The 27,010-nt window shown below is 38.9% G+C and overlaps 1 protein-coding gene across 1 annotated transcript in view; it reads left to right on the top strand.

Annotated features, from left to right (window-relative positions):
- atrnl1b (attractin-like 1b) overlaps nucleotides 1-27,010 on the top strand; it is a 681,061-nt gene that overhangs the window by 398,343 nt on the left and 255,708 nt on the right. The window contains exon 25 of the mRNA XM_078413453.1: nucleotides 1,443-1,504. Within this exon, the coding sequence (XP_078269579.1) occupies nucleotides 1,443-1,504 (62 nt within the window). The remainder of the gene's footprint in view (nucleotides 1-1,442; nucleotides 1,505-27,010) is intronic.

Genomic DNA, 27,010 nt, shown 5'->3' with positions numbered 1-27,010 from the left:
GAAACGTACAGCACGGGAACTGGTTCTTTAGCCCGCAATGTCTGTATCGAACATGATGCCAAACTCAACTAATCTCATCTGCCTGCTAATGATTCATCTCCCTCCATTCCTGTGTCCATCTAAAAGTATTTTAAATGCCACTATCTTAATTGCCCCCAGCACCACCCCAGGTAGCGCATCCCAGACACCCACAACCCTCTGTGTGCAAAATGAAATTGCCCTGCACGTCTCCTTTAAACTCTGGCCCTTTTTTCACCTTCAAACTATCCTCTTTAGCCTTGGATATTTTCACCCTGGGGGAAAAAGGTTCTGACTGTCTACCAGTGGTCTGTTAATATCAATTCTCCACATAAGATGAAAGAGCACCACTGTGCTCCTCAGTGAGCATTGCATCAGGCTGATCCTGCTTCTGCACATCTAGCTTACTGTTCAAGAATTGGGAATAGAAATTTCAGCTGAATTTTCCACTCTAACCCAACAGTCTGAGACAAATGTTAGCATTCCTATTGTGCACCGAATTGTGGAATCTCCCCTGCCTGGATGTTTTAGCACTGAAGTAGATGGTTAACCACTGAGCTATGCTCCTTATGTGTGATATTAACCTGGCAATTAAACTTTTTTGATGCATCAATAGGTCTTGTTTTCTTACATGGTTTTCTTACATCAGAGAAGATAAATTGGTAGGGTTTTGGTGTATCAGAAAAGCGGTTCTTGGGCATTTGAACTGAACGGTTCCTGAAGCTTTTAATCAATGGTGTTCCATTCTGGTTGTTTCATTTGGCAGTGGTTATAACAACTCACTGAGAGATGCCAGATTTATTTGGCATTTCAGTGCAAAGTTTTGCAGATGAATTGCTCTGCATCAACATCAGAATGAAATAACAGCTATTTAGCACAGTTTATGCTGCAGTGTTTTGATGGAAGTGTTTTAGAGGAAGTTGTCAATAACTGTATCTAACTACCAAAGAGTGGCTTTGAAGTCCCAAAGTGTATGGTTCTAGTCTTTATTTTGTTATTGTTATTATGTGTGTGTCCAAAGATTCAGAAAGGCAATATTTTTTGACATTGATTCTCAGTCGAGCAGTGATGGATATTCATTTTAGCACAATATGTGATTTTACCGATATCTATGGAAAACGTACTCTTCTTAAGCTACTAGCTAATAGCAAATAAAATCTTTCAGAATATCAATTTGGTAACACTACATTGTGAGCCTGGTTGTGTTTCTGGATTTGTAGCAACATGTTAATCAAAAACACATTATGTCTAGCTACAGTTTAGTTAAGTGCTAGTGATGTTACAGTAAAGGCAGGTTAGCTTATGATCTAATTAAAGATGGAAAATGATGCAATTGATCTTGGAAGTGATTTTGGAAATAGATTTATCCCATTCATAGTCCTTAATGTGTAATATATTTTTTATTTATTATATCTCTTCCACAGATCTCCTTTTCACAGCACAGTAGCTTTATGGATCTGGTTCAATTCTTTGTCACATTTTTCAGGTAAGCAGATTTGCATTTAAATATGAATATATCTGACATTTTTGACACAACAAAATAACCACTCATCATGTGGATATAACAGTTAACAATAACATAAGCAGAGAAAACAGGGAAACCCTACCAGACAATGTAGCTCACTCGATTGATTATCCACACCTTTAAAAAAAATCTTGTCTACATTTTGTTTAAACAATTTTTCTGTACTTATCCAAATTCTTCAATTTCTCCTTTATGATCATTTATTCCAATTTGTTTAAATGCTTCATTGTTTCACATTGAGTCCCACGCTGGCATCTTCTCCATAACTTGTGAGTTTGAACCTGATCAAATCCCCATACCAGACTTCTGGCTTTCACACTTTGTAATTTCGACAATCAGCATGCTATTATCTAAATCAAAACAGTAATTGCTGGAAATTCTCAGCAGCTCACAAGTCTCCTCCTCTATACAGCCATTATATTTGTAGTTTAGGTTTCTCTGCCCCTTGTCATAACACAGTGGATTATAACTTGGAATCTTCTGACATTCTCCTGTTTTTGACTGTCTCTTCCATTTTAACACTGACCTCTGGCCCACTATTCCAGGGGTGGTTTCACATTTTGGTTTTTGTCCTACCAAGGAGAAAACAACTGAATCCAGGCAAACCGTGAGCATGATTGCCCAATATATCAGGCAATGTCTGAGTTGTGTGATATCATGAGGCCCCACTTGGACAGGTCAATAAGTATCATGGGGAAAACTCATTGTGTGATATCATGAGTTGTGTGATATCAAGAGGCCCCACTTGGTCAGGTCAATAAGTATCATAGGGAAAACTCATTACTGAACATGGCTGTGCCTACCACACATGTAGATCACGATGGTTGCTAGAGTCTTAATTGTTTCAGGTCCAGATCATTGTGGCAGGAGTTTCTACAAACAATATACTGACTTAACCATCATTGTAACTTCATCAGTTATCATCCAGGCATGTGAATGTTCTGTGTTTCCATGGATTTCTGCTTTTTTTCCTGTGTTTTTGCATGAGTTCCGCATTTTTCACTTTGCCAAAATCGCGTTTACCAACGGAGAAATCGGATTGAAAAAAAGAAAGAAAAAAAAAGAAAATAAACGATGTATAGACTTGTAATGACTGCTTTCTTACGACTCTTTGTCGTGCAATGACTAACCTATCTTATGCACTAGACAAAGCATGTGTAAAACTGCTGGTAAACGAGTCTAGTCGTATATTTGATCTAGACTCGGTGAGCGTGCACTTCAACAAAAAAGTATTGCTTTCCGCATTGCAGCCCCGTATTCGTTTTGTGCAGTAAATTATGATTCAGAAGTATTGAAGACTGCCGCGCGAGACTATCAAATCATGCACTCGCTCAGTGCGGTGTATGCTGGTGTGATTACGAGTGTGTTTCGTTGCGTGTATCTTCATCACCGTCTTCGCATAGCGGCATCTGCAGTGCAGCGGGGCCTTCGCATGCAGAGTTTTGCTAAATTTCTCCTGTGTGTTTGTGCGTGCTAGCTTTGCTTAGATTCTTGAAAGAAAGTCCTGATAGATTATGGCTGCCAGGGATCGTAATTTTATAGCGAGAGACTCAAGTTTAGACAATCAATCGATGCAGACAGAAGTGACCCACTCGTGAAAGATCACAGGAAGTGGGAATGGCTCGATTTCGTCCACCAAGAAACTGGACAGAAATTATCGGAGTGCATAAGGCTAATAAAAAAAACTTGGCTTCGCCGTGTGTATTCTGTGTGACAAAGAAATTAAGTATGGAGGTCGGGGACATGTAGCGCTGGTTGACCATGTTGGAAAAGAGGTACACAAGAAGATACTGCAGCTCAGAAAAACAAACACATTGCTCCCAGGTAAGTTAAGGCTAAGCTTATGTACCTTTCCGCAGCATTATGATTACTTGAAAAAAGAATCCATACATACCATTAAGTATCATCTGAAGAGTGAGAAAAAAACTGCCTGTCAGTACTTTGCACGGAAAGATTTCTTGCATGACCCAGTAGATCAAAGACTTTGTAGGAACATGAAACGGGCATACAAAGAATACCAAGCAGAGAAGGAAAAGGGAAAAGCTGTAGTAGACAAAAAAGAAAAGTTGTTGGGATTACAAAGCCCCCATATTCAACCCCCACCTCTAAAGCCCAATTCAAGAAGGACTTGTTATCAGCAGCAGCCAAAGCAAAACACAAACACACCATGAACGTAACAAAAATGCATGGAGAAGGAAAAGAATAAATTGACAAATCTCTGCAAGTATGAACATTTTCAAAGTTAATAAAAATAACAAAAATGTTATTAGTATACAGTGACATATTCACATCATTTTGTAATGTCTGTTTTTACTTTGAAATGCACTGAAAGAGGTTTGAAACTGGTAATTTTTTGACTCCCGCTGTACGCCTTGCACAAGCGCTCGCCTCTTTTCCTCTTTTTTTTACCTCACTCACATGCCTGGTCATCTGACTATCAAAATATCAGAAATGGAGGCACCCTTGCACCTCCCACCTCAAGACATGAATCTTGGCTGGATGGGTGCATTTTCAACAATATGACTTGGAGACACAAGGAACTGCAGATGCCAAAATCTTCAGGAAGACACAAAGTACTGGAGGAACTCAGTTGGCCGCATATGTGGAAGAAATAGAGAGGCGATGAAAACAAATAAACACATTTTGTTTTAAAGTTTCACAGGCCTGATTAGAAACAGTCAACATGGATTTGTGCCTGGAAGGTCATGTTTGACTAATCTTCTTGAATTTTTTGAAGAGGTTACCAGGGAAATTGATAAGGGCAAGGCTGTGGATGTTGTCTATATGGACTTCAGTAAGGCATTTGACAAGGTTCCACATGGAAGGTTGATTAAGAAGGTTAAATCGTTGGGTATTAATAGTGAGGTTGCAAGATGGATTCAACAATGGCTGAATGGGAGATACCAGAGGGTAACGGTTGACAATTGTATGTCAGGTTGGAGGCCAGTGTCTAGTGGAGTGCCCCAAGGATCTGTGTTGGGTCCACTGTTGTTTGTCATTTACATTAATGATCTGGATGATGGTGTGGCAAATTGGATTAGTAAATATGCAGATGATACTAAGATAGGTGGAGTAGTTGATAGTGAGGTAGATTTTCAAAGTCTACAGAGAGACTTGGGCCTTTTGGAAGGGTGGGCTGAAAGATGGCAGATGGAGTTTAATGCTGATAAGTGTGAGGTGCTGCATTTTGGTAGGACAGGGTAAATGGTAGGGAATTGAGGAATGCAGTGGAACAGAGGGATCTGGGAATAACTGTGCATTGTTCCCTGAAGGTGGAATCTCATGTGGATAGGGTGGTGAAGAAGGCGTTTGGTATGCTTGCCTTTATAAATCAGAGCATCGAGTATAGAAGTTGGGATGTAATGTTAAAATTGTACAGGGCATTGGTGAGGCCGAATCTGGAGTATGGTGTGCAGTTCTGGTCGCCAAATTATAGGAAGGATGTCGACAAAATGGAGAGGGTACAGAGGAGATTTACTAGAATGTTGCCTGGGTTTCAGCACTTAGGCTACAGAGAGAGGTTGAACAGGTTGGGTCTTTATTCTTTGGAGCGTAGAAGGTTGAGGGGGGACTTGATAGAGGTTTTTTAAATTTTGAGAGGGACGGACAGAGTTGACGTGGTTAGGCTTTTCCCTTTGAGAGTGGGGAAGATTCCAACAAGGGGACATAGCTTCAGAATTGAGGGACAAAGGTTTAGGGGTAACATGAGAGGGAACTTCTTTACTCAGAGGGTTGTGGCTGTATGGAATGGGCTTCCGGTGGAAGTGGTGGAGGCTGGCTCGATTTTATTATTTAAGAGTAAATTGGATAGGTATATGGATAGGAGGGGATTGGAGGGTTATGGTCTGAGTGCAGGTAGATGAGACTAGGTCAGGGAGAATGGTCGGCGTGGACTGGGAGGGCCGGACAGGCCTGTTTCCATGCTGTAGTTGTTATATGTTATATGTTATATGTGCATCTGTACAACTTCTGAGCAGGTTTAACCAGGGTGGTGGGTGGCTGACACATTCCACATACAAATCTGGCTAAATAGCCACATGATTTACAATGACAGTATCCATTGCTGTTTTGAGGCCTTGATGTCTGGTAAGATTCCTGCACACATTATATACTGCGGGTTGAATTGGTTAATCTCCTTTGGGGCTCCGGTGAAAAATTGCCACACTTACCAGATGTCAAAAACAACTAGAGTCTTCTAATCCAAACTACAGCAGGTAGCCTTTGCCTTAAGGTTCAAAAGAGGGGAATATTTGGCAAGATAAAATAAATGGATATTCAGAGACTCTGGCTTTAATGACTTATCTTTTATGGCCTTGAATGTACCTCCGATCTTTCCAACTACTGATTTTGAAAAGGTTCTGCTTTCTGCAGTGGAGGTGATTTATATAAGTGGTTTTCCCACACTATATTAAAGCCACTTCTTTATATCCTAAACAGGCTCCATGTGTTTTAACTTGTAGAATGCTGTCATGTCATGTGAAATATCTTCCTACAAATGTTACCCTAATGTTTTGGGTAATCCCACATAATTATAATCAACACAAATTTCACAGTAGTGTTGTTACTCCGATATCAAACATAGCTTTATCACCACAGTATAACTTTGACCTACAAAATACAGTTTAAATTTAATTTGAGTTTAAGTTATGAAGAAACATTAGTTTTGGGCGCATTTATTTTTTCTTTAGCTTTTTTATTATGTTCATGATTAACCTTGCACAATTTTGTATTGATTTACAGTATTGAAATTATAATTATGCTCCAGATGAAATTTCTTCGACTCTGTACATTTATCTCTTCTACAAGAGTTATAGTCATACACACACAGAAACAGGCCCTTTGAACCAAAGTGCCCTTGCAAAACTAAGATGCCCCATCTACACTCGTCCCACGTGCCTGTGTTTGACCCATATTCTTCTAAACCTTTCTTATCCCTATACCTGTCCAACTGTTTATTGAATGTTGCTATAATATGTGCCTCAACTACCTCCTCTGGCAGCTTGTTCCATATACCCACTACCCTCTGTGTGAAAAAGTTGCCCCTCAGGTTCCTTTTAAATCTTTCCCTTCTCACCTTAAACCTGTGTCCTTTGGCTCTTGATTCCCCTACTCTGGGTAAAAGACTGTGCGGTTACCCTATCTATTCCTGTCATGAGCTTGTACACCTCTATAAGATCACCCCTCATCCTCCTGTGCTTTGTGAATAAAGTCATAGCCTGCCCAAACTCTCCCTCCAACTCAGGCCCTCAAGCCCTGGCAACATCCTCGTAAATCTTCTCTGCACTCTTTCCAGCTTAGATCTTCACCAGAAAGGTTCTTTTCATTTCTTGCATTTGTACTTCTTCAACTGTCCCTGTTGAAACACGGTCATACTGTTTACTTCAACCACGCTTATGGTGAGGAGCTCTACCTGCTCAGTGTTGAATTAACATATTTCCACTGAATTACTGAAAGGCTTTTCTTTTAATGAATATTTAGATGTTTACGGCCTCTAGTTCCTCACACAATCAAGAGAAGCATTATTTTTCCATCTTTGTAATTTTAAGACCTCTATTCAGTTAGCAGGTTTTTGTTCCCCTATCCAATCTTTTATTTGCTAACCCTCATTTTCCAAACAGTCTTGAGACATTTTCCTTGTCTGTGACCTTCCATCAGCCATACGTCATCCATTTGCTGGATATAACATTGATATTTACTGTAGACCTTAGTGTGGTACACATTTAATACAGTCAATATTTGTTGTTTATTCTTCCATATCCACCACCATGGTATTTTTTTCAAGTAGTAACTTCCCTTCTTGCTGTGGCTTTAAATCTAGTTTTGTATAATATGCTGGATGACAAGTATGTAGTGTGTACAAGTATGTTGTATGTATGTATTAAAAGTATCAAATGAACGAAACTGAATAATAAATCCTCATTATTTGGAAGTTCATATTTGGCACGGTGTTGCTGTTGGCAAAGAGGTACTGATCAAAGATACTAGAGGAACAAGATGGACCACTCCGTTGAAAGCGCCTATACTGAAGTGTAGTTCGCAAAGGAGCCATTTTAGTAGGCAAAACCCGCCATTCGATTTGCCTCTCGCAGTGTAATCAGTATTTTGGGGGAACAGTATGTGTGATGATACCATTAAAATGCAGAATATATCTCATCTATCAATTCACACATTTTTGTTCTTTTTCTTTTAAAATGTTTCTGCCTACTAAAATGGCGCCATGATGTGCTATGGTTTTTCGGCAGGTTTTGCGTACTACACTTCAGTATAGGCGATTTCAACGGAGTGGTCTATCTTGTTCCTCTAGTATCTTTGGTACTGATTGCAACAAGTCTTGAAGAAAGCTGACCACAAAGTGTGAGCAAGGTTCAGAGTGTACTTTTGCCCTTTTCCATGTGAGAATGTTTGGCAATGTTTGAACCCAGACTTGATTTACATAATGTCCTTGATGCAGAAAAATGTCCCAAGGTTCTTCACAGGAGTGTTAGTAAAGAAAAAAATGATCCCACTTCAAAGGGAGATATTAGGACAAATGACCAAAAACATGGTTTTATTGAGTGACTTAAAGGGGGAAAGAGAATTGGATAGGCTGAGCATTTGTCTGAAGTTCACCCAAGCTGAAATGATAGTACAATTACATTTTGAAGAAATCATTCAAGCAGACTAAACAGCCAATCGTCTTTGAAAAATTCTCTCAAAAAAATAGGAAGTAAAATTTGTGGATTATAATGAATCATATTGCAGAAAGAATAATCTATGCATATGTACGGTTAAGGTAAAAGATGAAAGATAAACACAATTTTAAAGCATTAATTGAGAATCATGTAAGTTTTTATCATTGAGTAAGCGGCATTGTCCAATTTATTTTTCTGGTTCTGATTGGTTTATATGCAGCTTTTCTGATTTAAGAGGTGTTTATAATTTAAGTTACACTTCACTCAACAGAGCTGATCATTTTCATTGTTTATTGCCCATGAAATATTGAAATTTATGTCAAATCATTAATTACTTGTTGATTGCTTTGTAAAAACTACAGCAGGGTGTTTCTGACAGCAACTGGGATTTTTACATTTAATTGCACATGTGCAAACACCTGAAGCTATTGTTAGTTTTGCAGCATAATAATGGCAAGCACTTACATTTTTCTTGTCATTATAATGACAACTTCTAGGCCATTATTTTGCTGTATCGGATAAAATATCATATTTGCTTCTCAGCCCGTGCCTGTTCTGTGTGTCTATTTGGTTATTTGCAAATTTGGTTTACAATTTAATTGATCACCTTCACCATAGCTCTTGTTACCCTTAATTTGTGTGTTCCTGGTTATTTGGATAATATGGTATAATTTCTTCAACAAATATAACTTTGGAGTTTTAGCTCTTGTCACATGCAAGTAAAGCATTGGCTACTAAAATGACAGTGAATAAACCTATGTATAGGAAGGAACTGCGGATGCTGGTTTAGTTAGGCTAAACACGCAACTGCCCCTCCCATTCCCACACTGACCTTTCTGTCCTGGACTTTGTCAGTGAGGCCAAACACAAATTGGACGAACAGCACCTCATATTTCTTCTGGGCAGCTTGCAACCCAGTGGTATGAATATTAATTTCTCCAACTTCAAGTAACCCTTGCTTTCCCTCTCTCTCCATCCTAGTTCTCCTACTGTCCTCCTGATTAATTTTACTGTTTGTATGCCTTGTTGTCAGCTTTTCCTCAGTCAACAATGAACCATTGTACATTTCCTTGAGCATTGTCTGCTCTGATCTATCCTTTTCACACCTTACATGCTCTTTGTACCCTTCCATATCTCTAGTTTCCCTCTCCCCTGACTCAGGCTGACGAAGAGTCTCGACCCGAAACATCACCCATTCCTTCTCTCCAGAGATCCTGCCTATCCTGCTGTTCTACTAACTTATTAGTTATAGTTATTCTTTATTCAGCACATAAACAGTGATGCAATATTTAACAAATGAAAAAACACCAAATGTAGTTTGAAATCCAAATGGCTATCTACATTATTTCAAAGTGCTTTCTTTTTCCTCCTTTCTTGCCTTTCTTCATAGCTGTTTGTAACCAGCTCAGTGGCCCTCCTGCTGAGAAGTAGTGGCAGAAAACGTGTTGTAAAGGAGATAAATAATTGCTATTGCTGATAGTCGACAAAGACTGAAACATGTGCAGTGGAATGATAGGGGTTTATTTATCCAAAGCTGTAGGGAGATTGCTGGAGCAATGGAAGCAATTTCTGGCAGGTTTCTGACTGAGAATTGCTGTATTAATGCATTTTGCACATATGAACAAGGAATCCATTTTGCTGTCTTGATGGATCTGTGGTTTGTGTGCACAGAATGCGTGAAAGATTGAGCAGAGTAAAAGAAGCTCTGCAGTACAAACACCCATGCTAACTGCATGACAAAATGTCTTCAGTCATGTTGGGCTGTAAGATGAAGATATTGAAATTACAACAGGTTTAGGTTATTGCTAAAACAATCCATTAATGGTATGGGATGTAAAGTTGACAACGTGTTCACAGAATTGTAAGATTACTGGCATTTACAAGGAGCTGACGAACCTATTAAAATGCAAAAGAATGCATTTTCAGCGGACAATTTTCTTTTGGTTGTGTACTGTTTACCAAAATGCTGTGTCAGTCTCTGCATTTAGCAAACCAACAGAGGTCTCAGTGAAATGAATGACATCAAAGACACAAGCAACTTGTTTACAGCTATAAAAGGTGACTGTAGTTCCTTGTTTATAATTGGAAAAATATTTAAAGCGCAGAAACCTGTGTACAACCAGAAGTTTAATCCTTTGCCATGCTTTGCAGTTGTTACAAATAATAAAAATAACCAGCAGAGAGGAGCTGATGGAAACAGATGATTTAAATTAATTACAAATGGCATTTGGAAAGCCTGCCCCTGAAATGTCATTACAGAATGCAATGGATGAGAACAGATGAAACACGGGAATGTTAGTTTATGAGTAAAGGTTTTCAGAGGTTACTGCAAGAATAATGTTCTGCTTCAGTCAGGATTTATTCCTTTTGATATCATACTTATATCTTATTTGAGCAAATAAATTGGAGATAAAAAGATTCTAGGAAAATAGCCTGCCATGGTGTTGATCGCCACTGATAATGGCCATGATAAATGTTAAATAGATGCTGCCACAGAAATCCACACGTTGATTTGGATTCAGGTTATAAACACCCTCCTTCATGTTTCTGCTGTAGTGATTGATGCCACTCTCACACTTATGATAGCAGGACTGCTACTGCCTGAAACAGTTATCCTTTATTCAGTGCCTTCCAAAGCTCCGAAAACTGTTCCACCACAACTGTCCAAGCACCACAGGCAGTAAACAGCTGTGCTCAAAGAAGTGTGGACACAAATAAAGTCCCTTATAGTCCCAATTGCGGCACTTCAAAACCGCAGTGAAATAGTGGCAGTTTTACTGCATGATTAATCCACAGGGCTTAACTAATGATCTGGTAGTGAGACCAACTTCCACCGGAATAATTGGGGTGTTTAAATGGTATTAATTTAATAATCTGAAACAAAAAAACAGAATGAGTGATGGTGATCAGGACATTTTGGAACCGACTTGTAAAGTTGCATCTCATGTATTGATGTCCTTTAGATAAGGAATTAATGTCACAGAGTCATACAGCATGGAAACTGCCCCTTCGGCCCAATTTGCTCATGCTGACCTAGATGATCCATCTGCAATAGTCCCACCTGCCTGCGTTTGGACCATATCCCTCTAAACCTTTCTTATTCATGTACCTGTCAAAGGTTTCAAAGGTCTTTTATTGCCACATGTTTTACCAAGTAAGGTACAGTGATATGCGAATTACCATGCAGTCATACGAAAAAAAAAGCAACAAGACACACAAGCACATAAAAGTTAACATAAACATCCACCACAGTGGATTGCCTACATTCCTCAATGTGATGGAAGGCAAAAAAGTCCAGTCGTCTTCCTCTTTATTCTCCTGCAGTCGGGGCGATCGAAGCTCCCGTAGCCGCCAGTCGAAACTCCCGCATCAGGGTGATCGAAACTCGTGCGGCTTGGAGTTCCTAAAGTCGGTTTCTGACCAGAGACCACGAGCTCCGTGATGGGCTTGTATTCACTGGAATTTAGAAGGATGAAAGGGGATCTTATAGAAACATATAAAATTATTAAGGGATTGGACTCACTAGATGCAGGAAACATGTTCCCGGTGTCGGGGGAGTCCAGAACCAGCGGCCACAGTTTAGGAATAATGGGTAGGCCATTTAGAACTGAGATGAGGAAAAACCTTTTTACACAGAGAGCTGTGAATTTGTGGAATTCTCTGTCTCAGAAGACAGTGGAGGCCAATTCACTGGATGCATTCAAAAGAGAGTTAGATAGAGCTCTTAGGGCTAATGGACCTCGTCGTATCTCTGTCGAGGTACCTGTCCAAATGTCTTTTAAATGTAGTAGCTGCCTCAATTTCCTCCTCTAGCAGCTCATTCTATATACCCACCTGTGTGAAAAAGATGCCCCTCAGGCGTAAATCTTTCCCCTCTCACCTTAAACCTATATCCTCTGGTTCTTGATTCCCGTACACTGGGTAAAATACTCTATGCATTCACCCTATCTATTCCCCTCATGATTTCATGCACCTCTATAAGATTACCCCTCAGCCTCCTGTGCTCTAGGGCTAGTGGAATCAAGGGGTAGGGGGAGAAGGCAGGAATGGGGTTCTGATTGTGGATGATGAACCATGATCACATTGAATGGCGGTGCTGGCTCGAAGGGCCGAATGGCCTACTTTTGTACCTATTGTCTATATATCTATGTAAGTCTGCAAGTTCCGAGGTCGATCCCTGGCAAAGGGATCGCGGGCTCCACGATGTTAAAGTCCTGCAGGCTCTCGTAGTGGAGCTCTCAAAAGTCGGCCTCTAGCAAAGGCTGCCAACTCCTCGATGTTAGGCTGCAGTGCGGACGGAGATACAATACGGAAAACGGATCACATCTCTGTCGAGGTGCCTGTCCAAATGTACTTTAAATGTTATTATAGTAGCTGCCTCAATTTCCTCCTCTAGCAGTTCATTCCATATACCCACCTGTGTGAAAAAGATGCCCCTCAGAGGTAAATCTTTCCTCTCTCACCTTAAACCTATATCCTCTGTTTCTTGATTCCTGTACTCTGGGTCAAATACTCTATGCATTCATCCTATCTATTCCCCTCATGATTTCATGCACTTCTATAAGGTTACCCCTCAGCCTCCTGTGCTCCAGGGAATAAAGTCCAAGCCTCTCCCTACAGCTCAGGCTCCTAGGTCCTGGCAATATCATTGTAAATTTTCTCTTTCCAAATAAACAACATTGCAGGGTGACCCAAAACTGAACACAGTACTCCAAATGCAGCCTCACCAACATCTTGTCTAGCTGCAACATAACATCCCAACCTTTATACAATACCCTGACTGATGAAGGCCCAATGTACTGAAAGCCTTCTTGACCACTCTACCTACCTGAGATGCCAATTTCAAGGAACTGTAAGCCTGCACTCCTAGATCTCTCTGCTTTATGACACTCTGCAGAGCCCTGTCATTCTTCCATTCTCACCTGATCTGGTCTAAATGTGAGTCTACACACTTAATCAGTCTGAAGAAGGCTGCTTCTACCAGCGACATTACAAAACGAAGGGGAAGAAATGCTGCACTGATATTTGTGTAGGAAGGAACTGCAGATGCAGGTTTACACAGAAGATAGACACAAAATGCTGAAGTAACTCAGCGAGACAGGCAGCATCTCTGGATACAAGGAATGGGTGAGGTTTCGGGTTGAGACCCTTCTTCAGACTGAGGGTCAAGGGAGAGGAAGTTACAAAAATAAGGAAGTGTAAGAGATCAAAAGAGATGTGGATCAAGGAAAATGTAGAATAGACTACATGCTACAAAAATCATTAGCAATTTTATGCATTATGTATTTTTACGTTGAGTGGGATTGTTTGCAGCATTCTTGAAACTTCTTGAAAGATGGTGGGCGGTTCTGATACATTTCATAAATAGGTCACATCATAAGAAATCGCTACATTAAAATGTATTTCAGCATCAGATGCACTCCTGAGAGTAAATGGGGAAATGTTGTAATGAAATATGCTACCAGTGATATGACAATTCAGTATCTGCTCTGCACTGAATTAGTGAATAATTATTTCGGAAGGGATGCAATTAGTTTAAGAATTTCTGAGCTTGTGGTGAGTTTGTATTCTTGTTCTCAATTGTAATCTTTGCTGGAAGAATGAAACATGCAGGCATCTTCTGCGACAGTAATAAGTTCTTGCAGTTCAATAATTTGTGTATGTGCACTGCATTCAAAGAATGGCTGTTTGAATAAAATACCATGAGAATGTCATAGGTCATGGAATGAAGGGTGAATTCAGGAAAAGGAAGGGTGAAGATTCTGGGAGGAATTTTGAAGAAAAAATGTAAAATATTTGTGGAACTAATAATATCATATATTGGTGTGTACTTGACATTTTGTATTTAGTTGTGAAACAAATGACATTAGTGGAAATGCACTTATTTTCTACTAAGTGTTGAACGCAGTCATAGAGTAGTGGCACAGAAACAGGCTCTTTGTCCTGCTCGGTCCATGCTAACCAGTGAGCATCTCTCTATACAAATCTGACTAATCAGCATTTGATTTACAGCCTTCTATGCCTTGGGAATTGTGTTCCTGGTTAGATTTTCTTTTTGTGTTTCCAGTGCTTGTGATACTTATGCTGCTTTACCACAATCCTGCATATGCTTTGCTTGCTACTACTGCTACAGATATGTATTTCAACATGTGCTGGGCACGCAAGGATAGCATTGGTAGACATCAGGCTGTGAGCTGTTAAATACCACCTGTGGCCTGTGAATTGATTGTAGAAGATACCAAAAGGGGCTCAGAGCAAATGGCAAAAATAAAGTGGTTCCCAGGCATGGGAAACCTTGGTTTTAGGTGGGTCAAAGTGATACCCAAGTTGCCTTTTTAAAGATTATATTTTCCCTTTTATGCCTATTCCATAAACGCATCAAAAGCACTAAAGAGGCACTATACCATGGTCATCATGTAAATGGCACCAGTGGAATGGATACTGATCCTTTTAATACCCATTTAAGGGCCGACTGAGGAGTTCCATGTTGCATGCCATAGACCTTTCCCACTGATGATGCCAATATTCATGTAATTTGTTGGTTTTACTGCATGCAGTGACATAAAGTTAGATCAAAGCATCATTACTGCTTTTTTATGACAGAATTACAAATTCACGTGTCTTGGCATCATGGATTTAGTTGTCGAGGTGCCTGGCGGATGATTGCAGGACATTACAAGGACTAGGCACAATATCCTGCAATGAACAGATCAGATTGCCAGATGTAATCCACAATTCATTGGTGTAGTGTCAAAATTTTGTGACTCCTGCCTTGTAAGTTTTTTTATTATCATACCACATGATAGGTGGTAGAGGTGACTGCATTTCAGAATAACACAGTGCAGGTTTCAGTAGGTGTACAATGCACAGTACGCTGCATACTGTGAATGATTGAAGAGGTGTATCCTTTAGTTTCTGAATGGCATCCCAATGTACTTGTCTGTCATCCTATTTTGCCTCTTCAAATATTTTCTCAATGGGACAGTGGATTCCATTTCTGATCTGGTACAATGTCTACCTTTTTGTTATTCAATAGCTGAGCAAGTAATGTCACTGCAGAATTTATATTTTTAAGGACATATGAGCAAAAATAATAATATCGATTTTTGCACCAAAGCAAATGGGGGATAAAATATTTTGATCTTTACTTTCATCCAGATGTTAGTAGATCTATTGTGATTACTTTCTGTCACTGAATGATTTAAACAAAATGCTTCACCACTAAAGCTCTCTGTGATCTTTCTTTACACATGCATCTTTCCACCTGTTTTGTTCATTGAAGGTTTTAAAGCAAATTGATCACAGTAAATATATGGTGAGTGATTCTGGATAGCAGTTAGTCCCCAAAATCATGGAGAATTAACAAAATCTTCATTCATTCACATGCACTGTGTCCAGAAAGAAGCCAAGCAATGTTATGGAAAATTCAGAGTATATTTATTTCTGTCTACGCTATGTTTCTGGTTGATTACTGCGCAAACACCTCATAAATGGTTATCTCGTGCAGGTCATGATGGCACAGAAAGGCATTCACATATTTGATGCTGGCACGAAAAGGAAATTTTAAATGAATATATGAGAACAAAATGGCAAATTACTTAACAAATATATATATATATATATATATAAAATAAGCAAGCATAAAGTATGCTGTGAAATTATTACTGATAAAAACTCCTCTCAATTCTGTCAGTATCTTACCAAAATTGGTTCATGTTTAGCAAAAGATCCCTTATTTGTAACTTCATGAATGCCAGATTTCCAACATCCTCCATATTTACTTCTTTTAAAAAAACTTGGATTCAGCTCGCATATATTTGGCTGACTTATATTTGTACATGCCTTTAGATTGAGGCTTCATTGCAATTTCTATTTGAGCTGCTGAATTATTTTTTTGATTTTATCTCTGGCTGAAATGAATCTTCCCAACCTGTGATGGTGTTGTAACTGCAGATGGAATGGATGGTTTCCAAACAGGTGGTCAGAAGGTAGCTTAAATTTTGCAGTGAATAGTGACCTACTTTGGAAATTGTCAGAAATATATTCCTTTATTCATCCCACACCGGGGAAATTTACAAAATAAGCTGTGAAGAATTCTGTTTTTAAAAGTTACCAACTGAATTTAAAATAAGCAGCAATTTAGTTTTCCGACAACTATGTTACGAAAATTGAATTTTGTTGCTTAGATTTGATCAGATACTAGATTAAAACAAATTGAAGCATTTCAGAAAAGAAAGCGGAACTACCCAGTTGCATTCATTTTAGCAATACTGTCCTGATCTTCATTGTCTGAAGTTGTTCTATCACCAATTCTTGTGATGCTGCAATGAAAACAACATTTTTTAAACCTGAACATTTTAAAGCCTAGCCAAGAGTTGTTGCCTGTAATTATCATATTATAATTTAAACAACTATTTCGATTTATGTAATTTTTTCACCAAGCCAAAGGAAATTAGTATTGAGTGGGAAGGAACTGCAGATGCTGGTTTAAACCGAAGATAGACACAAAATGCCGGAGTAACTCAATGGGACAGGCAGCATCTCTGAAGAGAAGGAATGGGTGGCGTTTCGGGTTGAGACCCTTCTTCAGACTCAATGAGTATTGAGATTTTAAGGAAGAGGAGGAGAAGGTGTGGGATTGAGGGAAAATATTGCGGAATTTAGGGCTCTGGAGGCTGAAAACACATTTATCAGGAGTGGGGTGAATGAAGACCTCGGATTCAGTATTGGCAGAAAGGGGGGAGGGGGGTATCGGACAAGATCTTAATACTCAAGGAGATTATTGGCTTAGTGGGAAAATAATCACAAGAGAATTGATAACGAGAATGCAGGATTTTGAAGGTATTTTGAGAGCTAAAGTTATGTGATAGGCAGGCAGGGCTTGCAAGCATGGTGAATGTAAGTAGCAGTATTTTAGACCTATGTCACAACATTATTGTCAATACTATATTTTATCCATAACGTGAGCTGCCACTGCCTGTATATCAAACATTCTCATCTAATAAACTCAGCCCAGATAAGTCAATTGGTTATTGATCCTACAGAAACATTGTCTCTTCGCAAGTAGCTACACCCAAGCAAGTTTCTCCGAAAAGTGCAATATCTATTCCATTATTTCATGCAGAAAATAGAGCAAAAGTCAACTAGGAAGTCGATATTTATTGCACGCATCATCCACAAATCTATTCAATCCCAGTCCATAGTTCTGGAGAGATTATGATGGGGTTTACGTTTTAACATCTTTCAAAGATGCCAAGAGGTATCTTTGAACGAGAGTTTGAAAGTCAGAAGATTTTGTAGCTGAAGAAACATTTATGCTTCTGTCAGTGGATGTCCTGGAATTTCACCAAATAGCACTTGGCAATTCGACTCACCAAGATAATGTGAGACACGAAATGCTGGAGTAACTCAGCGGGTCAGGCAACATCTCAGGAGAGAAGGAATTGGTGACATTTCGTGTCGAGACCCTTCAGACATCAGGACCCGATTCATCACCCATTCCTTCTCTCCTGAAATGCTGCCTGACCCGTTGAGTTACTCCAGCATATAAAGGAATATTCACACCTAGTTTTTGCTGTAGCGTTGTCATTGATAACTAGCTGCACATAGACAATTTTGTCATTTAATGCTTACATTATGTGAGAGAGATGGGCAATCTATTTCCTGATGTTCTTCAGTCAATAATGATGCAAATGATTTAGTTCTGTACCTTAACATTCCTGAAACAAAGACAGCAGCAAAATCAATACCATTACTTGTTTTGTTTCTGTTCAGAAGTTGTGATTTCTTGCCAGCTTTGTTTTGATAAATTTGAGTTAATTTCACTCCTATGCAGTTTTTCCAAACACTATTGGACATCGGAGATCCATTAGCCTACATTTTGATGGCTGAGATTGGTTTTGTTTCTGCAGCGTGCGTAAGTTTACTTTAATGGATTTGCTACCTGGAAATCAGCCAGACTTGCAGTCTTGGGTTACAAGAGTCTGCAGATACTGGAATCTTGGGCAAAAAAAAAATGTGGGAGGAATTCTTCAGGCTGTAGTATTTCTGGACAACATATATTGGTGACAGTTTGGGTTGGCACCCTTCAGACTAATTGTGAGGGATGGGGGGTGGTTCAAAGCCTGGGATGATAGGTGGTGTGGCAGTGCCCCTCCCTTGGATGCTGCTCTGATCCCCAGCACCGGCAGATAGGCCAGGAGAGGCCAAACATCAGCACCATTGGAAATTAGGTAATATTGGATTGGCCCACCTGAACCTTGTCAGCCTAATCCTTATAAACCCAAGCATACCAGTCAGAGGGTAGAAGGGAGATTTTAATTATCTAAAAATAGAGAATTTAATGTTCAATTTGATATTCTTGAAAAATGATCCAACATTTAGGACAGAGCTAAGAGCTTTTTTTCACCCCAGATTAGTGAATCATTGGGGTTGTTTATCAAGAGGCTTGTGTATGCTCAGATGCTGAATGTGTTTAAATGGGGTGATAATTATTTTGTATTGAAAAGAAATGTGAGATATGGGATTATTACAAAAAAAAGATTTGACTGTGGCGGCTCCCGAGGGTCGGGCCATACCACTCACGACCCCTCGGCACGGGAATGGGTCGAGCCAAGGAGGCGGACTTCGGCCGGGAGTATAAAGGTCAAGGACTGCATGACTCTCATTCCCTTTTGGAGTTCCAGAGATACAGTAAGCCACTTGGCCCACTACATGACTTTATTAAATGGCAGGGTAGGCATGAGTGACGAAATGTTCCATTTATTTTCCTTTTTTATTACTTTTCAATCATGTTCTTGTTCATTCAACTGATTACAGCAGCAGTTTAACAATACAACCTCGACATTATACTAATATTAGGGGACAACATATAAGGAACTACAGGTGCTAGTTTCCAAAGACGAGCATCTGGAGTAACTCAATGGGTCAGGCAGCACCTTTGGCCAATATGGATCGGTGACGTGTCTGGTCGAGACCCTTCTTGAGAACTGGAAGCTATTTCAATATTCACCTCAAACAATTCTAACTAACAATATTCTTCAGAGTTTCAATATAATGAGCTGTTATTCTGTTCTCATCTTGAATATCATGAGGTTAGGCGATTATGTTTAACTTTGCTGATTTAAGTTTATGAAGGAAACAGATTCAAATTTTAAGTGACTTCAGTGATGAAACACCAAAGGGTCATACCCAAACATTAACCAGTCTCCTCATGATAAGCTACTGTGTATTTTAAGGTGTTTTAGTTCATAAGTTGAGGAATTGTTGCTATTGGTAACAACAGACCAGTATTGCTCAATGCAATTGTATCCAGTCACCTGGTATCCTGAACAATTTCAAATAGAAAGGGTTAAGGAGTATCATTATCAATGGTATTTAATGCCCTGCATGGCCTATTGATCCTCATTATGCTCATTGCCAAACAGAGATATAGAGAAGAAAGGATTTTGAAAAGTAAAATTGAACTTAGCTTTTTTATTTTGGATTCTTCCTGCAGTAGTTTCAGGAGATGGCAGTCCCACCTTTACCTCAGTTTTTCTACCAGGAGGTAAGAATTGAGAACATACTCTGATTCGAACTTCTGGAAGCACAAACAACACTTGACTCAGTAAATTCAGTTGTGAGATTTGGGGCTGAGATCATTGTTTCAATGAGTGGAAACGCTGGCTGAGTGAATCACAGCATAAAATGGTGCCAAGAAGCCTGTCTTCTAGAAATGAATTGGTGAAGAGGGTATGGTTGAACAAAGATGCCTTGTTGGAAGGAGTTAGTGCTTGAAATTGGTATGTACCCCAAGTTGCGTTGTTTAGCATTTTACCACATGAGTGAATGTATGAGTAACAATAACTTGAAAGTAAGACACGCACAGTAAGGAAATGGAGAAATAGTGGGCTATTCTGATAGGACAAGACACCAGCTACCAAAACAAAATATATAAAAATAGTCTATACATTAATAGCACAGTGAACACATCATGTCAAACGGACTTGGAAGCTGAAATGATTGGAAATAGAACTGGGGTATGAATCTCAATGAATGACATTAGCAATCCGTCAGGTCATATATAAGCATCACCAATGTCATTGACAATTTACGAATCAACCTTTTCCCAATCTGCAAGCACATTAAAAGAAAAACAATAAATCGGAACAACAGAATACAGGATTTAAAATATTAAAAGACTCGGGCAGAAAGAACAGTATATGGGAGTGATTTCTAACCACCATATTGGACAGAGTTTTTGATTTTCCTTAGCTTTTTTCCCCATACATAATTCAAGCTGCACACTTCCTCGGATTTACTTACTTATTAGCTCCTTTGACATCTTAGATCAGATGCCTTGAAGGATCATTCTACTTCAAACTTAGTTACTGAGGGGGAAAATAAATCAACTAATGAGTAGTTCACTTCCAATGGCAGAACTCAGCCTTGCTGGGGAATTGCCTGTCTAATCCTACATGATCCTACACCAGGTCAGAACTGCCTTAGAATCAGAGACCATATTCATTTGAATGGAGAACCCATAGAATGGTAGCAATAAGCGATCTGTTTCAAAGTATGATTTTAATGATTTCTAATTGATCAATGCTGTTGTATTCATTTATTTTTAAAACCTTTCCCATCTTTTAATTCTGTTGATTGTTTTAATCAACAGTGATGGATTTTCAATTATTTAAGGGCAGAGTCATTTAAAAAACAGGATATTCATTTATGGGTTTTGATCGATCCACAGCTCTACCCCAATTTTGCATTTAATCAGAGCCTGTCAAAACTCTGCAAGGTCGGATATCAGTACCACATTATCAGACATACCTTGCTAATTGCCTCCATGGTGTTGAGGGTCCAGTGAGATCTGTTCTCTGCATCCAGACCAGATGATTGTGAGCAGGCAGAGATGAAGGGTGGCATCTCCCAGGGGAAGGTTAGATCTCGTGCAGTGTTAGTATATTATTATTACTACATAAAACATTAATTTTATGCTAACAACAGAAAAAAAGAGTTGCCACCAATTATGTTATGTGATATTGTTAATGCATGCACTGGTAGTTTTTCCATTGAATTTTCATGATTTCTATTTTAACAAAAGCATTAAACCAATTAATATAAATTGCTTAATGTCTTTTTTTTTAAAAAGCAGACAAAAGACTTTCAGAATCATGATGGCATGTTCGACGCTGAATTTGTCTCTACATGAAAATGGCTACAGTACTGTGAATTCATTGAGAAGTTTGCAAATTCATTAAGAGGAGCCAATATGTTGGCTGGAGTTTGATCGGATTGGATGAAGCTGTAAATAATGAGATTGGATATCCAGGTTATTTTGTAGTGAAATCATTTTTTTCCCAAGGTTTCTCTTTAATGGTTTTGAGGAAGTGATAATCCTTGTGGACCATGGAAAACCTCTTGCAACTTGGTCTGCTCAGAATTTCAAAACTAATATTCGTCATGAAAGACTAAACTTGAAATGGTGAAAATAGATAAGAAATTGTCTGAAGTCTAGAAATGTATTAGGCAAGTGGAGATGGGTCGAGGAATGTACTGAGCAGTATACCCAAAGGAATGTTGTTATCAATTTACAAGAATATTGCCCATATTTGTGAAAATTACCAAATGAGAGGCAGTGAGTGAAATGTAGTTAAATGTTAGATAGCAGCCATACCCTGAATGTAGTAGATGTAAATAGATATAACAAGCTCATTAGGTGAAAGATAAATGCAAGCTATAGTCAAGTTGAAAGAGATTGAGGCATGTTTGTATTTTAGCAAATCCTGTCATTAAAGAACAGCAATGAGCAAAAGGTGGAGTCTGCGACAAACTGATGATGAATTTCATGCTGAAGATATGTTCCAACACACAGGTCAGGATCCATCTTCGGTCGTGATCCACGACCTGATCACAAAGATAGAAGAGTTATTAGCATTGGTGCCTATATGAATCTTCAAATTTTGAGGAAAGAATCAAGAGTGTTTAATTGTCATATGTCCCAAAACGGAACAATGAACTTCTCACTTATAGTAGCAGAACAGATATGTAAATATTATCCTCCGGGAGCACCCATAGGCAACAAAAACTTGAACTTGAAATATATATATGATATATATATATATATATATATATATATATATATATATATATATCAAATACATATTTGTATATATTTTATTACATAAAAAATAACCAAAAAATAATAGTGCAAAGACAAAATTAATGCCCCCATGTCTGTAGTTCACAGTTTATTTGGAGGGAAAGTGGTGAAATTTAGCTTTAAAATAAAACAGGCAAATAAAAGACAACCTAGAAGATTTTTCAAGTTGAACCACAATGATATAACTGGCCTGTCAACAGAATGAACATTTAAATCCTGCTATCCAAATCAACAACCCATTGACCTTCCCAACAACCATTGGGCTCTTGAACTCTACAAACACCAATCAAACTACAAAATACGAACTGTCTTAGTTGCACTCGGGACTTCAGGCTTTTATTTTGCAGTAATATTATTATTTTGAAATTTAGTAAACATTTTTGTGCTTATTGTGTTATCTATGAGTACTGTACTCACAAATCTGTTATGTTGCTGCAAGTAAGAACTTCATTGTTCCATTTTAAGTCCATATGACAATTAAACACTCCTCACTCTTGACTCCTCGGATGAGATCGAACATGCTTTATCAGGACTGGAAATCCAATAAGAAAAGAATGTGAGGAAGAGAATTTTAGCTGATGGAATTTAAATAGAGAGAGGAGAGAGAACATTTCCATATAAACAGATCAACAGCAATGTAATTGGGAAGAAGAGGGGATGGTGAAGGTGTCCCACATTTACACACACATTTGAGAAGTATTTAGTGTAGGGAAATAACTGCAGATGCTGGTACAAATCAAAGGTATCACACAATGCTGGAGTCAGGCAGGTCAGGCAGCATCTCTGGAGAGCACAAAATGCTGGAGTAACTCAGCAGGTCAGGTAGCATCTCTGGTGAGCACAAAATGCTGAATGAGCACTTAATATGTCCTGGCATGAAAGGTTATGAGCCACATAGTGGGTATGGGATGAGCATGGATGGGCAAGGGATGGCCGGTATTAATATAAAGGGAGGTCCCTGATCTATTTTCTGTGCTGCATTACTCTGATGAGCAATAAAGGGACCTGGACATCCTCAGTTCAATGGGCATATGTGGATCAACAAGGCTGTGAGATGCTCCCAGTCAACTAGGAGGAGCGATTCCCCAAACGTAATTAAACAAATTTAAAAGTACATTTTCAGAAGTCTTTCTGTGGGAAAGTAGAGAAAAAACAGAACATGATACCAATCCTTTGAAAGATACCAAATCTCATCTTTTCACTCTGTATATACCCTGAGGGTACAGATTATTAGTGCTGGCGCTGTATTCATGGTATTAATTTCAAAGTTTCAATGTACACTATTTGTGGTATATTGTTACTTGCTCCTGGGTTAAATATTTAAAAGGAGTTTTATTTAGGATGTGGACTATATCCTGTTCTCCTTCAGTTTTAAATTTAAGACTCCCTTTGGGTTTGACCTCTGCCCATTCACGAAACAATGTTGGAAATATTTTCCTTGCATTAGTTTTACTTTCAAGATTTGGGATTCTGTTTGCCCAGAATATCATATTCACATGACTATTCACAATCTCTGCTAAAGACAATATTTGTTACTGATACTTTCTTCACTGTTTCTTTTCCCCTTTTTCCTGAAGACTTAAAAATATTTGGAATAATGCTTAAAGGTCCATTTCTCTTTGTAATGGTTTAGCATTGGGTATGAGACTCCAACTAACACAATCCTGTATAAGAAAACAGCTTCACTTTATGCAATACCAATGTCAAATTTTGTTGAAAGTACTCTAAAACGTGATGATTTATGAGATAACATTTTTATGGATTCATAGTTTGAAATATTTAAATACCTTTACAGCATTGTGCCATGCATTATTTGATCAAAAACATTACATTGATTTAGCATTTGTTCATTGCAGTGCTACTTGGATTTCTGATATTTTGCCATTAAATATTGTTTCATAACATTTCAACATTCCCAACACACCAGACAAAACGTAATGTACTTCAGCATGACCTTTAATCTCCTTAGTTATTTCCGGTAGCTTTTATTAACCCTTTTTTGAAAGATTCCTGGTTGCGCTTATAATTGGTTAAAATAAAACCCACCGAGGATCATTATTATTGCATCAGGAAGAATGGTAAAATCCTTTGTATCTGCAGTTCAAAACATTAAACATTGCCTGTTTCAAAGTGACACATCTTAAAGAGCCACATAACATTTCATTTCTGTATACACCTCTAGGTGGCAGCATCAGCTTGATGGCTTCCCTCTTGCCATTGAGGCAGTGGATTATGGGTTCAGGTCTCACCTTCAGAGCTTGAGTGAGGCTGGGACCCATATCATTTATGATCAGCCTTTAAGTGCATACATGAAAGGAGTTTGCATTGGCAGGGATGCTATCCTGTAGGCATGGCACTCACTTCCGATGGAAGTCCTCCCAGCACCGGAAAAGCAGGGATCTCTGCTGCGATCAATTTTCTCAATCAATATGCCGATGGCCTTTTGAAAGAAGGGACAAAACTCAACCTCTTCTTGTGAAATAAGGCTGGGCGGATGACTGAAGTGTTCATGGGGGAACACTCTTGAGAGTAGTGAGCACAAATATATTAATTTTTAAATGGTTCTAGACATGGTGAAAATGTGTTAATTGGTGCTTTATCTGCCACATGTACTGAGGTACAGTGAAATATATTTTCGTATACAGTTCACTGCAAGTATCACTGTACCTAAGCAGTTAGATCATCTTAGATAAGCATCTCAGATACAGTACAAGTGTATGGTAGTATACTGAGTCAGTAAACAGAGTTGCCAGATTTTGCGCCATTTTCAACTCCCAGTTGTTATAGGCCCGTTGTCCTGCAGGGTCAGCCTGGCCATGCATGCGAGAAGATGGAGTCATGAATTGGGCAAGGCTAATTTTCTATTATATTTGACAGGAACTTCCACTGAGGGTTGTTGTTTCCAGATAAAAAAGACACCATGGTAATTAAATGCTAATACTATGGGTAGATACAAAATGCAGGAGTAACTCAGCAGGATAGGCAGTATCTCTGGAGAGAAGGAATGGGTGACCTTTTGGATCGAGACCCTTTTTCAGACTTAATGTCACCCATCCTTCTCTCCAGAGACGCTGCCTGTCCCGCTGAGTTACTCTAGCATGTTGTGTCTATCTTTGGTGTAAACCAGCATCTGCAGTTCCTTCCTACACATTCTAACACTATGGGCTTGGTCTACACCATTAGCAGTGGAGAGTACATTTGTTAGGTGGTTACTAAGTAAAAGTGTAATATTTTCATTAAATATTGAATAAGCATCGCCATACAAAACAATTTAGACATTCGGTAATACATTTTCAAAATAAGCACATGGTGTATTAGTCATGCAATTTGGCATTTACAAATTTTCCCTTTGTCAAGATGTAATGGTAGAAAATGGGGAAAACAGAATTGTGACTAGTGTTGGAAATACAAAGCGTAAGAACAAAGGGAATGGAGGATGAGAGAGAGGATAATTTTAAATAGTTCTATCTGCTTTTACTTTGCCGTTGTGTTGTTAGAATAACTACTGCCTGTGCTTTCCAATACTTTTTAGCAGGTAAACAAACTAATTTGTGCAATGGTGAATGAGAAAAGGAAGAATAGTGAGAGAGAAGACCGACTTTGCTTTAACAATGTTCTAATTGAGTCTTCCAAATAATTTGTTTACATCTTCAAAAATAAATAATGTACAACCCTATAATTTCCAAAGCTTCGGATCAAAGAAGACAGAACTGGCACAGACCGGGATTTGAACCTGACCTCAGGGGCTGTCTATGTCGATTTGCTTTGTTCTCACTGCGACCACGTGGGTTTCCTCTGCGTGCTCCTGTTTGCTCCCACAGACCAAAGACATGTGAGTTTGTAGGTTAATTGGCCACTGTAAACTGTGTAGGGAGTGGATATGAAAGTGGGATTATATAGTCAAGTCAAGTCAAGTCAATTTTATTTGTATAGCACATTTAAAAACAACCCACGTTGACCAAAGTGCTGCACATCTGATTAGGAAAAAAACCCCAAAACATACAGTGGCAGGCAGCCAAACACAACGGCGCGGCCATCTTGTAGTTGAGGCCAGTTCATTGGCTATATTTAAGAGTGAGTTAGATGTGGCCCTTGTGGCTAAAGGGATCAGGGGGTATGGAGAGAAGGCAGGTACAGGTCACTGAGCCGGATGATCAGCCATGATCACACTGAATGGCGGTGCAGGCTCGAAGGGCCGAATGGCCCACTCCACCTATTTTCTATGTTTCTATGAAGATCAGCATCATGGACAGTACCCATCTGACATAAAACATCAACACCAACTAGTGTGTACAGGTGGTGTCAATGGGCAGAAGGGCCTGTTTCCATGCTGTATCCCTGAAAAAAAATTAAATCTCATGATTTTCAAAATGTTTTACTTTCAAGTATTGTGGATATGTAACATCTATGCTGGTAACTCATTTGTGGTTACCACACTTATTCAGTAACAGGATAGTTAGGGAACACAATCCAATCAGCTATGTGTAATAAAATGAAAGCAAATTGTTCTTTCATGTGCTCAGTAATCATTCAAACTCCATCATATATAATGTGCTGTTGGAAAGAAAGCACACAGGGAGGGGAACCATTTTGGAAGCAATGTTACACTAGTATGCTCAGTGGTCGGTACTGAGTTGGAAATTTAAAGGA

This window comes from Rhinoraja longicauda, chromosome 16 (assembly GCF_053455715.1).
Source record: "Rhinoraja longicauda isolate Sanriku21f chromosome 16, sRhiLon1.1, whole genome shotgun sequence".
NCBI lineage: Eukaryota > Metazoa > Chordata > Chondrichthyes > Rajiformes > Arhynchobatidae > Rhinoraja > Rhinoraja longicauda.
The sequence above is the reverse complement of the archived record's forward strand: the minus strand, read 5'-3'. Positions and strand labels throughout refer to the sequence as shown.